At 34.7% G+C, this 17,330-nt stretch overlaps 1 protein-coding gene across 3 annotated transcripts in view; it reads right to left on the bottom strand.

The window, feature by feature from the left end:
• Positions 1–5,972: 5,972 nt before the first annotated feature.
• The window catches only part of DSE (dermatan sulfate epimerase), a 98,098-nt gene continuing 86,740 nt past the window's right edge, over positions 5,973–17,330 (bottom strand). For 2 of the 3 annotated variants that reach the window (XM_074187408.1, XM_074187409.1), the window contains exons 4-6: positions 16,760–16,999; positions 13,593–13,800; positions 5,974–10,565 (exon numbers count right to left, since the gene is read on the bottom strand). In XM_074187408.1, the coding sequence (XP_074043509.1) occupies positions 8,783–10,565; positions 13,593–13,800; positions 16,760–16,999 (2,231 nt within the window). In that variant the 3' untranslated portion in view covers positions 5,974–8,782. Of the gene's footprint in view, positions 10,566–13,592; positions 13,801–16,759; positions 17,000–17,330 lie in introns of all 3 variants that reach the window. The other variant, XM_074187411.1, reaches the window with a different exon arrangement.

Raw genomic sequence — 17,330 nt, 5'->3', positions numbered from 1 at the left:
TACTTTTGAATTTTTTATCCCTAGGTCTTCAAATACTGTCTGACACATTATGAGGGTTTCATAATGCTTGCTGACTAATTCACTGATTTCGTCCTAATCACTTTCCTGAAATCCAGTCTTCTACCTCCAGTTTCCTGATTTGGGTTATTGTTATTATTCAGTCATTTCAGTCATGTTCAACTCTTTATGCTCACATTTGGGTTTTCTTGATAAAGATGCTGGAATGGTTTTCTGTTTTCTTCTCCATCTCATTTTACAAATAAGGAAACTGAATACCTGCTCAGAGTCACACAGTCAACAAGTGATTGAGACTGGCTTTAAACTCAGGTCTTCCTGAGTCCAGGTCTGATTCTCTATGCACTCTACCATCTAGCTGTCCCAAATTTCCCAAAACTAGCTGTCTAGTTTTCCACTAGACATCTCCAAATAGATGACCTACTAGTACTTCAAACTCAGACATGTTCAAAATTACATTTATGTTCCCCCTACAATTTCTTTCCACTTCCCTATTTCTATTAAGGGTACTACAATCTTCCTTCTTACTTGATCTCAAATCCTCAGAACCCTCTTCTTTAGCCTATATTCAATCAGTTTCCAAATCTGGTTGACTTGTAAATATCTCTTGCATACATCTCTCTCACTTTGCTAACTTTCTAGTTTATGCTCTCTTCATCTCTTGCTTGGAGCTTTTACCTTACACAGCTTTTTAAAATGATATTCTTGTCTCTATTCTCCTTTCTGAAATCCATCATACACAGAGATGCAAAAATAATCTTCCCAGTGTTCAGTCTATGTAATTCTTCTGTTCAAAATAATAGTAATAATATAATCATTAGAATGATAATGATACTTTGAAGACATCTCTGCTCAAAAACAAACAAAAACCCCAAAATCTTTTGAAGCTTCCTTTTATCTCTAAGATAAAATATGAAATTCTCAGCTTGGCATTTAAATCCTTTAAAATATGGCTCCAACCTACCTTAATAGTATTGCTTTACAATTCTCTCCATCAAATCCTCAATATTCCCAGACAAGAAAACTACTATTGGCTCCCTGATATATCTCCAACCACCCTTGATCAATCAAGAAATTTATAAATATTAAGTATCTATTGTGAGCTAAACAAGAAATTAATATTTCAAAAGATTCCCTGATCTCACTGGAAATGCAGATCCCACCATAATGGTCAATGCCTTTTTAATCTTGTGCAATTTGAATTGTCTGGAAAAGCAAATATTTGGGCATCAAATTATTGATCCTTTAAGAGAGTGAATTATGTAATATCAGCAGGCAACAAAGTTTATTGTGTGTATACATTATAATAAGGTGCTAATTGTAGAGCAGAGAGAAATTCAAAGGAAAGAAAAATGTTAATAATGTCAGCTGGAGCAGAATGATTATTTGAAAGATGTATTAATCTTGGTAAATATTCTACAACTATTATATCTACTATACCCACAGTTTACAACTATTTGAGGAATAATGCTTACTATGTTTAATTTGCAAGTTTCCAAGAATATTTGCCATTTGTATAAGATGATTCAACTTGATTTCAAAAGATTAAGCTAAAGTGAGTTTCCTTTAAAGTTCTGATTAGAAAATGGAAGATAAAATTAATTTGACAGTGATTTCACTATTACTTAAAATTTGGCTTTAAACTAAGATTCCAGCAAAAGAGAAAAGTCTCTGCAAAAATAAAATGTATTTATAATTATGAGCAAAAAGTGATCCAGACACAGTTCAAAAAGATTGCCATCTTCAATCAGGGACTGAAGATGAAAAAAGTAGATGAAATTTTAGCATCATGCTATCATGTTCTATTGTATAATGTGCAATGAGACTATATTTTGAATCATATTAATAGTTGTACAACAGAGTTGCCTACTAAAACACTTACTTGAGCTCACCTAATTGCTAGAGCACAATCAAAATAACCCTTGCCCTCAAGAAGTTTAGATGGAAATATGGTAAATCATAGAATTTGAGATTTTGGAAGGGATCTTTGCTATCATCTAGTGCGACTTATACTCCAAAAGATATTCCTGCTACAATATGCTTGGTAAGTGGCCATCTAGTTTCAACTTCAAGACTTATAAAAATTGGGACAACTAGGTGGTGCAGTGGATAGAGCACCAGCCCTAAAGTCAGGAGGACCTGAGTTCAAATCAGACCTCAGACACTTAATAATTACCTAGCCATGTGACCTTGGGCTAGACACTTAGCCCTACTGCCTTGCAATCCACCCCCCCAAAAAAGGAACGAAAACAAGACCTCTAAAAGGGAGAACTAACTTATCTATATAGTACACTCCTCCATCGGATAGATTAAATTGTTAGAAAGTTTTTCTAACATTTGGTTTAATTAGTCTCTGAAATATTCACCTACTATCCTGTCTCTACTATTTGTGGAAAGTAGAATAAATTTAATTTATCTCCTTTTTTAAATTTGCTTGTTGTTTTCCAAATCTATGAAGCACCAAATAAAAGAAAATTTTCTGTATAAAAAGAACAGAAAACAATGATATAATTCTATATAAATTTTTTCTTTCTTTTTTTAACTACATTTTTTCTCAATCAGCAAAAAAAACCCATTTTTGTCTTTCTCATCCTACTGATCCCTCCCCCAAATTGAGAAAGAAAAATAAAACTGTTTCACACAGAAAGCTAAGCAAAACAAATTTCTCCTTTGACCATATCCAAAAATAATGTCTTACTCTGTACTCTTAGTCCTTCATTTCTCCAACTGGAGAGATATAAAATTTGTAATTGTGAGATCTCTGAAATCATAGTTGCTTATTACAATGATCAAAATTACTATTGTTTTACAATGTGGTAAGAACAACACAGTCACTGCTAGCTTTTGGTTGCTTGGTACATAGCATAGGATTCACAACACCACCTCTCAGTGAAATTCTCTTTCTAAGGTCAACCTGATCTGTGGTCCAGAGATGAGTAGTAAGGAACAGAGCTGCTAATTGCCACCTGCTCCTGCACTCTGAGGATATTTAAGCCCATATGCTGGATCTGGGCCCTATTAGCCTTTCTGGTCTTTAGCCTTTACTTAGCCAGACCCCATCTCCAGGGTCCACATTGGTCTTTTAGTCTCTCTCTGTGCTGGCCTGAACCAGAAGAATGACACATTGTGAATTTTTATTGGATTTTTTCCAACAAGATTTTGTCTGGAATATTTTGAAGTTCTGTTTAGAAGAGATGTAGGAATGGATTAGGGAGAACAAAGAAAGAGAGAAGTGAAGTCAGCAATTGGGTTGCTGTGTGAGAAAAAAAATCACTTGCTGGTAAACCTTCTAGGAATGAGCATCTTCAAATTCACCTAGCCTTATCTTTGATGAAATGTAATGTCCAATGCTATGCCCTACTTGAAGCTTTTCAGTATTATAGTACTGTATGTGCTTTTGCTCCTTGACACAACCTTTGAGATCTTAGCATAATATGACTCAAAATAAGGCATCAAAGTAGGACTTAAGCAGAGAGGCTTTTAACAGAATGGGGACTTAGTGTTAATATTTTAATGCATTTTGTATATAAACGTTGCACAAATTGGAATCTATATATTAACCAATGGAGTTACCAGTATCAAGTTATATATATATATATATACATATATATATATATACATATATATATATATGTATATATATATATATATACACACATACACACACACACACACACACACATATATATATATATATATACATATATATATATATATATATATATGTATATATATATATATATATTGCTAAAATAATGTAAACTAAGCTTCATTTGCAGCCTGGTCACAATACCTAGCATAGCTCTGAGTTAATGGCTTCCTTTTCCTTCCCCATCCTTTAAGTGTCAAAAAGCATAATGCTACTAGGATGTATGTCATACTGAATTTGATAGAGTAGGATCTTTTTTGCAAATAGAATTTGGCAATCAGTAATTTGATCAGTATAGTTTGAGTGCTGTGTTTGAAAATGTTTCCACTTAAAGTTGATGCATCATTGCCTTGTATGTTGTTTATTGTGAATATCATAAATCTTATGTATTGGGAGGGAGAGTAGGAGAGACTGTTCAGTTCCCCCATTCTATAGTTTTCTCAGTTGTTGCTCAGAATATAACTTGCCCAAATCACATAACCAGTTGTTGACAGAGATAGGCAAGAATACTGGTCTCCTGATATCCATCAATCATTCCTCTCTATACAATGTCACTTTTCTTGCAGACATAATTATTAACATTTTGTTGACTTGAAAGTGATGAAAATTATCCTTTTTTATTTGATTGTAATGGTTTGTTATATAAATTCTATATTTATTTTGGTAAGCAGCTAGATGGTTCAGTAGATAGTGTTGAATCATCAGATTCTACCTGAATTTCAGACTCAGATACTTACTAATTAAGTAATACTGGACAAATTACTTAATCTCTATTTATCTGTTTCCTCATCCATAAAATAAAACAATAGTACATAACTCATAGGTTATTGTAAAGATAAAATATGGTTCTATCTATAAAACTCTTTACAAATCTTTAAGTATGAAAGTTAGTTATGATTTTTACATAGTAATTTAATATCACTTTAAAAGAACAAAAATGTTTGAACAAGGCTTTAAAAGAGGAGACAAAATATTTAATACTTTTAATAGCCTAGACTGATATTTTTAAAATGTCTTTTTTTGAAATTTTCAGTGCTAGTTTTAATATTCAGCAGCTTAAATACCACTGAATAATAGTATTAAGTAATGTTAATTCAAATTTGCAGGAAAATAGTACACATAGGATAGAGAATTTATCTGTTATTTCACTGAAAGAGGAATTCCCATATGTGGAAATTACCTCTATCCATACAGGTCATATCTCCTCTACAATTTAAGGTCTTTAAAACACCTTGTTTGAGTAGTGAGTTGAAGCAATTTGCTGAGGCTAATATGGACAGTAAGGACCAGAGACCAAATTTGAACACACGATTCTTGAAGCAGTTCCTTATTCATTATGCCATAATGCCTCTTTAGATATTTTCCTGTAAGTTATAATAAAATGACAAATGTTGGTAGGGTTTCAGGAATAAAAATCACATTAATGGTGATTGTGCTGGTGGAATTGTTGAATTGGTCCAGTCATTCAGAAAATCAATTTGGAACTACGCCCAAGGTTTATATCTCAAAGAAATCAGAAGAGAAATATGTCCTATATGTATTTGAACCTTGCAAATATATAAGGGTAGCAAAGAACCAGAAACTAAGGGAAGGAGCAATTCTGGGAATTACTTAATAAATAAAGGCATATGAATATAATGGAATACTATAGTACTGTTGTTTGTCCTTCATTCTTGAAGACCACCATGACATCAGGGAGGTGAACTGGATTTGAGTGAAGGGGGTGCTACTCTAAAGTCATTAGCCTCACTTTCTCCTCTGGTGCCATGAATCAGGATGACTGGAGATGGCCTGGATGGGTGACAAACAGAATTGAGTAATCACACACCTAGTGTCCAATGTCTGATATCAAATTTGAATTCAGATCCTCCTGATTCTAGGGCTGGTGCTCTGTCCACCCTGTCAAATGCACCACCTAGCTGTCCCTATTGTACTATGAATGGGACAGTTCCAGAGAAACTTGGAAAGAACTGTAAAAATTGATATAGAATAAACTGAACAGAATAAGGAATAATTTATATAGTAGCAAAAAGGTGATAAAAACAAACAACTTTGAAAGAATTCTGATCAATGCAATGACCTGTCATGATTATAGAGGACCATAAAGAAGCCTCCTCACAGAGAGGTGATAGATTCAGAATGCAGAATGAAATATATAGCCAATATGGGAATTTGTTTTTCTTAACCATGTATATTTATTATAAAATCTTTGTTTTTAGATAGATGAAAGAAAAAAACAATTTTTGTTTAATTTTATAATTAAATTAAAAATAAAAGTTTTAATCATTGATTATCTCTACTCTGCTTCTTATAAAAATAAGGAAAATTCACATATTTAATTAGGAAGCTCTAATTTGTCAAAGGAACTAACAGATAAAAAGCTTATGTGGGGCAGCTGAAAGACCAATGACTTGGTTCTAATACTACATTGCCACTAACTGGTTGCATGGTCTTCAGCAAGTTGAGCTCCTTGGGCCTCAATGTCAGCATATGAAATGTCAGCATAAACTTAATTTTAGTAGCACATTTCATCCAAGTTTAAGTAACTAGAAAAATATGTCATATGTAAATGTGCCCTTATTATCCCTATCAGCAAATAGGGGGGAAAGAAGAAAGCTGAGTTTTTAGAATAGTTGTGTATTCAGTCTTTCCTTCAAGTCTGGGGTTGATTACATTTTAGCAGCAAAATGGTTCCTTTTCTCCCTAATTTCCCTTGGAATATCTCCAACAAACAATCTTTTTAGATGAATAGAGTGAGGGAGTAGGGTGAAGGAATAGTTAATGAAATTAAGTGCATTTTGAGTCATACATAAAGACAGACTAAATCCCAGTAAGTGTGTCTATTCAAGGCAGACAGAAGCATTGCTCTTTTGGAAGCAATAATCTTAGAAGCAAAGTATATAATAACATCCTCCCTAGAGACCTCTTACATGAAAGGGGGAAATATTATTCTTGTCTTGCTTTCTAGAGTTCACATGTGGTGGATGAGTAAAAAAACTGGTTATCAGGAATAGTCAAATTTAGAACGGACAGCCTGGAGTAAAAAATCATCCCATCCCAATAGATAAAAAATAAAGCAGATGCTATCCATTTTTCCTATGCTTAAAAATCTTTCTTATAAACTCTCCTTTTACCAATAAAAAAGAAAATAGTTACAACTGTCATCACTTTGGTCATATAAATGAGCAATCTTCTTATTTTCCTGCAAATCAAGCTTAAAATAATTTGCACATTTTCTAATGGAAGTCATTCAAATGTACTTAAGTATAACAGTTAAAGTATGGGGAAATTTTTTTCTAAGAAATTTGGTTTAATCTTTGGACTGACTTGCAAAGATAACAAGCAATTAAACCTACTCTTTTCCCCAGATAATAGTACCAGTGTCATTTGTGAAGATATAAAACCCACATCTTTACATTTCACTTTAATTTTAATGTTTGCTATTACTTCTGAAGAAATCTTATTCCTTGATGTTCACATTAAGGTTTAAAGATAAAAATCCTAAATATTTGTGCCAAAAGCAAATAGAAATGAATTTAGTTTAATTCTGTCATAGCAATATTACATGAAATATTATCCCTTTAATTATTGTCCAATCTCAATTAATGCATATATTGGGTCCTGTTAAGTAGTTGAATTATTTGAATTTACACTCTATATTTGCCTCTTTTACATAGTTATAACTTTAAATAGAGTGAATCTGACTATATTCATCTACTTTGCAGGATTCATCATTCACACTAGTTGGTACCTATCTGTAAATGCAATTCTAGTGAAACATAAAGTTTTTAAAGAATGGGGGGGGCAGTTGGACATCCTACATGATCTTTCAACATAAAAAAGACAAGACTATAAAAAAATGAGACAATAACCATCTGTTTATTTAACAAAATAAACTTGAAGGAAAGCATTTCTTTCCTTATTAGAAAGATAACCATCATATATAATATTTTTCTTCTCATCTTCTTTGGTGTGGAAGGAAATCTGTCTCTAAGTCACACAAGTGACTGTTTCAATTGTTTATCCTAGCTGGTATTTCTGATCTTTTTTCCCCATACAAGGGATACCAGGATCACACTCAACTTTCATTCACAATTGAACCTTTTTTTCTCATAGTGTATCATATAAGAGAATTCATCTCAAACTACATTTGGAAGTTTGGGAAGTTTTTGTCAGGTGTGTGTATGCACATGTTTCTGTGTGTATATAAATATGAAGATTTATACTGCCAAGAAAGTTTTTTGCTTCCTGGGAGGAAAAATATTCTAAGTTTTTCATGATAACTTGGTGCTCCCTCTTTTGTATATCTGAATATTAGCCCGAGATGCAACTATTGGTATTCACTTATTTGTATATAAATATATATTCCTATATATGTATACATACATGCATATGTACATATATGCACATGCGTATACATATAGGTCTATGTATTGTATCCTCTTGCGATATGACCTCATTGAAAGCAGGGACTATTTTGGCTTTGCATATCATAAACACTAACACCCTATGTGATCATGGTCATGTTGCTTTCTTCCTCAGGGCCTTTGTTTTCTCATCTGCAAAAAAAAGAAGGGAAGGGGGTTGGACCAGATGACCTCTAAGATCCCTTCCAGTTTCAAAGATTCAATAAAATGACCTAAATAAGGCACTATTGAGACTACCTCCAGGGGAAGGCTATACTACAACTTTAAAAACTCTCTGGTAGTCATGGAACAATGTTTGAGTTGAATATCAAGTTCATTATATAAACCCAATTCAAAAAACAGTTTCCTCTTTTTTTATGGCATGGTAAGAAAAGTATGATAATTCTGGACTTTTTGTTTCAGCTAAAAGTGATCATGCTATTGTTATTAGCAAAGCAAACTATTTTCCAGGTACTATGGGACCATCAAATGAGTCTTCATTTTCTAAAAGAAGTTATACATGTCCTAAGCCTTACTGTCTCCTCTCCCCCTTATTGAAAAAATCCTTTTCTTTCTCCTGCTCTCAGACTTCCTGGAATGGACCTGAGGAGAGTAAACCCACCAAAAAAATTAGCACCCTTTAAAGGGATTTTGAGTTTTGTATAGATTCCAGGATTCCCAGAAAGGTTGGGCAGTTCATGGCAGCATGGCTCTAGCACTGAGATTGAGAACAAGAGGAATACAACCACAATAAGATGCAGCTATCAACCAGAAGGATTGCATAGACATATCTTTGTCCATGAAGGCTCTGGGCTCTCTGAAAGTAAGTCAGTTGAATTGCTAACATGACAAAGAAAATAGCAATGTTCAGGATGAGGAAAAGCCTGGTATAGGAAGCGGATATTGAGGGGGCCCTACTTCGGGCAGTTGTCACCATCTGGGCCAGACCAAACTGTCCTCTGAAGGGTACTCCAATTTTATGTTTCACATAGGAGACATCTGCAAAATCTAAAAGGTCTTTCATTTCTTCATCTTCATCTATAGGCAATTCTTTCTGTGCCAAAATCTGAGCTTTCTGTCGGATCTTTTTCTCATTTACTTCAATCTGTGCAAAAATATCAGGGACGGCATCAATGAATTTGTAGCGCCTACCCACCCTTCGGTTCTTCTTTGCTTTGCCTTGTAGCTGCTCTTTTCTCTGCTGCTGCTGCTGCTGCTGTTGAGAGATTGCAAATATCCTATCAATGGCTTCCTCCGTTTGTCTCTTATCTGAAAACCTCAGTAGACGCTCAGCTGTCTTTCGAAAGCTAGCTGTGTTACGGACACGGGACAGGATCTGCTTCTCCAGCTGCTGAAAAACTGGCTTGAAATGTTGAAGACTGTGTTCTACGATTCCTGCATAATCTTTCACCTCAGACACAGAGGAGCTCTTAATGATGGCCGACTGATCAAACAGAATCTTTCGGCGATCTGCAATGACATGTACAAAATCTGTTTGTCCAGCAACCTCACCTGTCCAAAGGTAAACTGCATAAGCATGGTCACTAGTGGCTATAAATACATCTAATTGTTGAGCATCTGCATGGAGGTTGAAACTTTGAACATCTACAGAGGGTCCTATGAAGAGGTAGGCTACCCTAGTGATGGGACTCCGGAGGTGTGTAGTGACATTCACGTAATTTGTTCCATTGTATGGATATCCCCGGGGATATGTCACTGAAGCTATGGTTGCTTTCTCACTATAGCCAGTATCATCCATCCAATACATCTTATATGTACCATCTCGCTGCTTAATGGTAGCTCCATGGACACCATCCACCACAGTCTCCTCAAAAGGGACATCCACATTGTGAAAAAAGCTGGCTGCTGCCTCTAGAGGACTATCTTCTTCCAGGTGAATTTGATCCACAAGAAGGAGGAGCTGAGGGTGCAAGAGAATTAGGTTTCTCTGGAAATTCTTCATCCTGAGCTGAGGGTTGTAAGCCCCAACTCCTTCCCCTCGAACAAAAACCACTCCCTCTTTCTCCAGAGCAGCAACTACTCTCCCCTGACAATGAGCAGCCAAGTCATGTTTATACTTTGACCACTTTGATGAACAGTCTTCTGTGACTTGACCCTCCCAGGGAGAGAAGCAGCTCTTTGATACAGCTGGAGAAAACATCAGTACATTGTTAAAGAATGTGTACTTCGGCCCATAGAGAGCCTCTGTGATGAAAGGTACACCATTGGGAGCAAAGGTAAATGAGTTTTGATCAGGATGCTCATGGCCAGCATTAAAGTTTCTCCATCCTTTGATCCAATCTTTGTACTTGTTTCTATGAACAATGTCATAGATTGCACGTCCTCCGAGTTTTCCTGACTTGAAGGAAAGAAAAGGTCTATTGATCTCTGCAGGCAGGGCACTTCCATAAGTCACAACACCCCAGTCCTCAAAATAATGCAATGTTGGGGTTCCATAATCTGGTGGGGGTACAGAACCCAAGCTGGCTTCATACCTATATGAATGAATATTAAAAAAAAAAGATAAACACCAAATTCAGTCAAATGTTGCTATATCAGAGTACATGCAACATATGGGAGCACAATACATAATAAATATATAAAATAAGACTGCAATTATTTGGGAGAATAATATTCTAACAAAACATGCTCTGCATTGTCCTGGGCACAGATCTAGCAACCCAACAGTACAACAAGCCATAACAATCTTTAGTTGAACACCATAGTTGCTGCCAAATCAGTAGAAGCCCAGAATTCCTTGGGGATCCTATGGCAATCCTAAGACCACATAGGTTGCAAGAGAGCCAAACAAATCTCAACTTCTTTCTCCAAAACTTGAGAGTTGCTGCTACTACTCCTAGACCTGAGTATATATCCCTAGACCTTTAGTTTAGAGTTTGGAATTTGGGGGACAGACATGCAAGGATAGGAACTATTAGCACTTGAATTATAATGAAAAATATGAGGCTTCATCATACTTCTGCCTTGTCTATTTTTTTTTCTTTCCCAAAATCCAAAACAAAGGTTGAACTTAGGAAGAATGACTACTAAATGACCAAAGTACACAATACAAAGATGAAATTTCAGGAAACTACTTATACTTTTTTCGATCTTTCTTTTTTTTTCAGATTCCTCTTCATCAGAATTTAAAGCCTCAGAGGAAGTAGCATGCTAAAGAAGAAAGAGTGCTGCCTTGAAAATTAGGAGATCCAAGTTAAGGTCCTAAATCTGCCTCCTTCTACCTATGTGACACTGGGAAAATTGCTTCATTTCTCAGGGCTTCAATTTTCTTTTATAAAAAGTGCAGGGATTAGCCTTAATGGCTGCTAATGCCCCTTTCAGCCCTAACTTTCTATGGTCCATTTAAACTACATGTAAATATTTTCAAGTTGTTACATAGCTGGGGAAAAAAACTTTTTAGGATCATAGATTTAGATCTGAAAGTGGCTTTCAAGGCCATTTAGTTTCACTCTTTCATTTTACATATGGAAGACAATGAGGCCTGGAGGAGTTAAATGGTATGGTTATAGGGAGTTAGAGGGCAGAGTTGGGATTCGAAACCAAGATCCGTTGACTGTAAATTTAATTTTCTTTCTATTGCTTTTGATGGATTCACAAATATTTGCTAACTTTTGCTCAGAGTAGTTATGAATGGGTAGGCATGAATGAGGCTCATGTGATTTGTTGCTCCAGGGAAGAAACACTAACATATGTCATCAGTTATTCTTGTTCTTCCCTCTAAAGTGATGCCATTTTGGTTGGAGTTGGTTTTATGTTTATTTAATTCTGGACCTGTTTGTTGTTTTGGGATTTCTGAGTTTTAAGACAACAAGAACTTGGTCTTTCCATATATTTTATCAAATATCCAGGACATTGTGTACACTGAATCAATGTAAATTCATAGCAACAGCCCAAACTAGCCAAAAATAGACTTTCTTCCAATTTTCTTGATTTTTTTTCTCTTGCCATTGGAGTTAAACTGACTCATAGTTAGCATTGAACCATTTTCCCCATAATCAGATTTTGAATTCTTATTCTTTTTTCTTAGGTTTTTTTTGGTAAGGCAATGGGGTTAAGTGACTTGCCCAAGGTCACACAACTAGGTAATTATTAAGTATCTAAGGCCAAATTTGAACTCAGGTCCTCCTGACTCCAGGGCTGGTGCTCTATTTACTGTGCCACTTAGTTGCCCCTTGAATTCTTTTTTTTTGGTTGTTTTTTTTTAGGATTTTGCAAGGCAAATGGGGTTAAGTGGCTTGCCCAAGTCCACACAGCTAGGTAATTATTAAGTGTCTGAGACCGGATTTGAACCCAGGTACTCCTGACTCCAGGGCCGGTGCTTTAACCACTGCATCACCTAGCCGCCCCTGCCCCTTGAATTCTTAATTAGACCATACAACTTTGGCAAAGAGGAGACATTAACCAACAATTTAAAGTACAATCAAAAACTCTCAAGAATTTTATTATAATTGCAAATTAACACTGATAATGTTAGTCAAATAGCATTACCATTAATCTCTTTATTTTTCTCATTAATGGCTTAATTTACTTGTGAAACTGATAAATAAAAGAATCAAATCATGAAAAAGCTCACTATCCAAATGATGGAAAAGATATAATGGGTTAATGATTAGCCAATTCCTTGTACTTTTTATTACAAAATATTGGATGACAATGTACTTGGCAATACATAAAACAGATGATGATAGAGTGTTTTCTCTGGAGGCTTAAAACATTATTTTCTGAAATTAAGGCAATCAATGATGAGCTCTTAAATCAAAGTAACATTGTTGTGTACTTTTTTAACTGTAAAAACATGCTTAGAAACAAGTTCTTCAGAGTTAGAAGACTCTCATACTCCAATTTTCAAAACATGTTATGTTATGAAATTTGTGATATAAGAGCAACAAAAGTAGCTCCAGTCCAAAAGCTTAATTCTTCCTTTTTATGTTCTTATCCAAACTGATGCAAATCATAGGAATATGCTTTGCTCTATCATAATGTGAACTAGAGACATTTCTTCCCCCAGAAGAGATGAAACAAACTTGAAAGGGCTTTTAACACAAAAATTAGAACTATTTGAAGAGATGTCTCTTGGCTTCAAGATAGGGCACCACATGGTATAAATTATGTTGATGTTGCATTTGCTGTGAAATGTAGAGCTAGCAGTAAGCTATATCTTTGATTAATTTTTTAAATGAAACTTGCATATTATATTAAAAGATAATCTCAACCCCATTTGCCTTGCAAAAAAAAAACTAAAAAAAAGATAATCCCAATGTCTTCCCTCTCTTATTTCCTATTTATCTTGCTTATTTTCTATTTATCTATATAGCATGTTTTACCTAAACTTGCTTACATGCTGTTTCCTTCATTAGAAAGTAAACTCTTTGAGGGTAAGAACTGTCTTTTGTCTTCTTTTGTACCCCAGTTTTTAGCACAATGCCTGAAAAGGCATAAGTCTTTATTGATTGACTGATTGCCAAAAGCAATCTCTTTTAAGATAACTCAGTGTGTCATACCAGAGAAATTCAGTGTGCAAAGTACACCAGCGCTGCCCTTTGGATGCTGTTCCTGGACCTTCTATTACTCGGTTCTGTCGAATCTGATCTGCTAGCCAATTGCCACTGCCATTACGCATGACAAATTTATCTAGAAACACCAATTGACTTTCTGGCCCATAAAACCAGTTATAATTTGAGTCTGCAATTGCCACTGTTCTTTGAAAACCTGAAAAAAGTAAAGAGGGAAAGATTGAAAGAACAAATTAATAAATATTTTTAAAACTTATATGCAGAAAATAAGTATTTCCTGATGCATTTATGTATTTAATTCTCTAGGAATCACAATCATCTATAAAAAGATTTATAAAATTACCTTTATGAAACATATGCACAGGTTTTATTTCTTGACTTGGTTTATATGAATTCTCTGTAAATGTTTTGTTATGTTACATAGAGCCCAAGAACTGATTTACTTATTAAAAGTTAGAAATTAAGAGGTTTTTTTTAACTGCTATCAAGTCAATCTATGTATCCTTTGGCAAGATTCTGATTATTGTGCCTTTCTCTAAAGAGAGCACAACTAACAAATATGAAGTCAAAACCAGGGTTTGTTGTGGGATTTGAATGAGATAATGTATTGAAAGATGCCTTCACTGTATAGAGAACTGGTCAAATTAAAAAAAAAAAAACAAGACATTCCCCAATTGACAAATGGTCAAAAGATATGCAAAGGCAATTTACAGATGAGGAAATCAAAGTAATCCATAGTCATATGAAAAATTGCTCTAAATCATTACTTATTAGGGAAAAGCAAATTAAAGCATCCCTGAGGTACTACCTCACACCTCTCAGACTGGCCAATATGACCAGAAAGGACAATGATCAATATTGGAAGGGATGTGGGAAATCTGGCACACTAATACATTGTTGGTGGAGCTGTGAATTCATCCAAACTTTCTGGAGAGCAATTTGGAATTACACCCAAAGGGCATCAAAAATGTGCATACCCTTTGATTCAGCAATACCATTACTTGGTCTATACCCTGAAGAGATCAGGAAAAGGGTAAAAACATAACTTGTACAAAAATATTCATAGCAGCCTTGTTTGTGGTGGTAAAGAATTGGAAATCAAGTAAATGTCTTCAATTGGGGAATGACTTAACAAATTGTGGTATGTGTATGTATATATATATATATATGTCATGGAATACTATTGTTCTATTAGAAACCAGGAGGGATGGGAATTCAGGGAAGTCTGGAGGAATTTGCATGAACTGATGCTGAGCAAGATGAGCAGAACCAGAAAAACATTGTACACCCTAATAGAAACATGGGGGTGATGATCAAACCTGATGGACTTGCTCATTCCATCAATGCAACAATCAGGGACAATTTGGGGGTATCTGTGATGGAGAATACCATCTGTATCCAGAGAAAGAATTGTGGAGTTTGAACAAAGACCAAGGACTATTACCTTTAATTTAGGGGAAAAAACTGATATCTTATTATGTAATCTTGCTTTCTCTTATACTTTTCTTCCTTAAGGATATGATTTCTCTCTCATCACATTCAATTTGGATCAGTGTATACCATGGAAACAATGTAAAGACTGGCAAATTGCCTTCTGTGGGGGATGGGGGGAAGGGAAGTAAGATAGGGGAAAAATTGTGAAACTCAAAATAAATAAAATCTTTAAAATAAAAAAAGAAAAGTGCCTTCCCAAATTTCAGAAAAACCTGGCAAGATGTATATGAACTTATGTTGAATTAAATCAGCAGAACCAGGAGATTATTGTACAACTTAAATGCAACATTATATGATGATCAGCTATGATAGACTTAGTTCTTCTCAGCAAGACAGTGATCAAAAACAATACTGGAAGATTTGTGATGGAAAATACTATCGATATCCATAGAAAGAACAATGGAGCATGAATGCAGAACAAAGCATTCTATTTTCACTTTTTAAAATTTCTTGTATGCTTTTTCCTTTCTTGTGTTTTCCCCTTTTATTATGATTCTTCTTTTACAATATGACTAATATGGAAATTAGGTTAACATGGTTATTCATATATAACCTATGTCAGATTACTTGCTGTCATAGAGTTTGGTGAGAGAAGGAAGGGAGAGAGAAAAATCTTGAGAGGAACTCAAAATCTAATGAATGTCTAAAATGAATGCTGAAAACTATCTTTACACGTAATTGTAAATAAATAAAATGAAAAGTTCAAAAAAAGGGATAAAGAACAAATATCACTGTAGAAAAAGAAAAGTGTCTAACAAATTTTAAAGCATCACGTAAATGACCATTGTTATTGTCCTGTCATTAAAATTGACCAAAACAAGGGATTGTGAAGTAGGTCTTCTGTGCCTTATAAGCAAACCTTGTAATCTAATCACTCACTAGAATTATATTGTCACTAAACATCTCGATCCTTCTAAACAATAAGATGAAACAACTAATAAATACTTTCATCAAGCATGATATTTCTCAAAGATATGATCTTTTTTTAAAGTTTTTATACAATTTTCCCCTAATCTTACTTCCCTCCCCCCAACTTCCCACAGAAGGCAATTTGCCAGTCTTTAAATTGTTTCCAAGGTATATACTGATCTAAGTTGAATGTGATGAGAGAGAAATCATATCCTTAAAGAAGAAAAATAAAATATAAGAGATAGCAAAATGACATAATAAGATAATGTTTTTTTTTTAAATTAAAAGTAATAGTCTTTGGTCTTTGTTCAAATTCCACAATTCTTTCCCTGTATACAGATGGTATTCTCCATCACAGATACCCCCAAATTGTGCCTGATTGTTACACTGATGGAATGAGCAAGTCCATTAAGGTTGATCACCCCATGTTGCTGTTAGGGTGTACAATGTTCTTCTGGTTCTGCACATCTTGCTCAGCGTCAGTTCATGCAAATCTTTCCAGGCTTCCCTGAATTCCCATCCCTCCTGGTTTCTAATAAACATCCTGTGTTTTTGTATAAAATTCCATTTATTCTTGAATGTACCACTTTTGCTTAAGAAGACAAATATACTGGTTGAGCATGTGTCCATAACTGAAGAATTTCATCTTTCCCCAGCATATGAAGGTAAAGTATATCTGTTTTAATGAAGAAAAATTGAATCCTTTAGTTGGCATTATTGTTCCCAATTCTGCACCTCCTCTGTAAACTCACCTGGAAGGACAGTCCTGTACATGAATGCAAAGTGTTGCTTAAGCCAAGGGTGACTGAAGTGGTTGATATCAAAATGCCTCTGTACTAGGAACATATACTGAAAGAGGGACCTGGTAGTGTAGCTGCCATAGGCGACTCCTTCATAGAGGGAGCCATCTGTGACTTCTCTGAGTAAGACCATAGACTTCTCCATGATGGCCAAAACTTGTTTGGTCCACAAATAGGCTTCCTGAAGATAACCTAAACCAGAAAAAATATATGGAAATGATAATTAATTGGCAAAGAAAAATTTAACAATAAAATCTATATTTGAGATATTGAGTAAGAGAAAATGTGTTTTCTTCAACAAAATGAGTTAAATAGTCTAAGCTATGCTATTTGCATTTTTGTAAATTTCTTTTGCCAACTGCCAGGTAACAAGACCTATTGAATGGCAGAACCTCTGCTCAGCAACAGGGTTTCAAAAAAAGGTTCTAACACCATTCATTGATTTTTAAGTTTCTGAGAATTTAAGTAGGATTTTATAAATGATGATAAGTATTTATGAGGAATATTGAGAAAGCAGAAACCT

Source organism: Macrotis lagotis, chromosome 5 (assembly GCF_037893015.1).
Source record: "Macrotis lagotis isolate mMagLag1 chromosome 5, bilby.v1.9.chrom.fasta, whole genome shotgun sequence".
Taxonomy (NCBI): Eukaryota; Metazoa; Chordata; class Mammalia; order Peramelemorphia; family Peramelidae; genus Macrotis; species Macrotis lagotis.
This window is presented reverse-complemented; position numbering and strand designations above follow the sequence as displayed.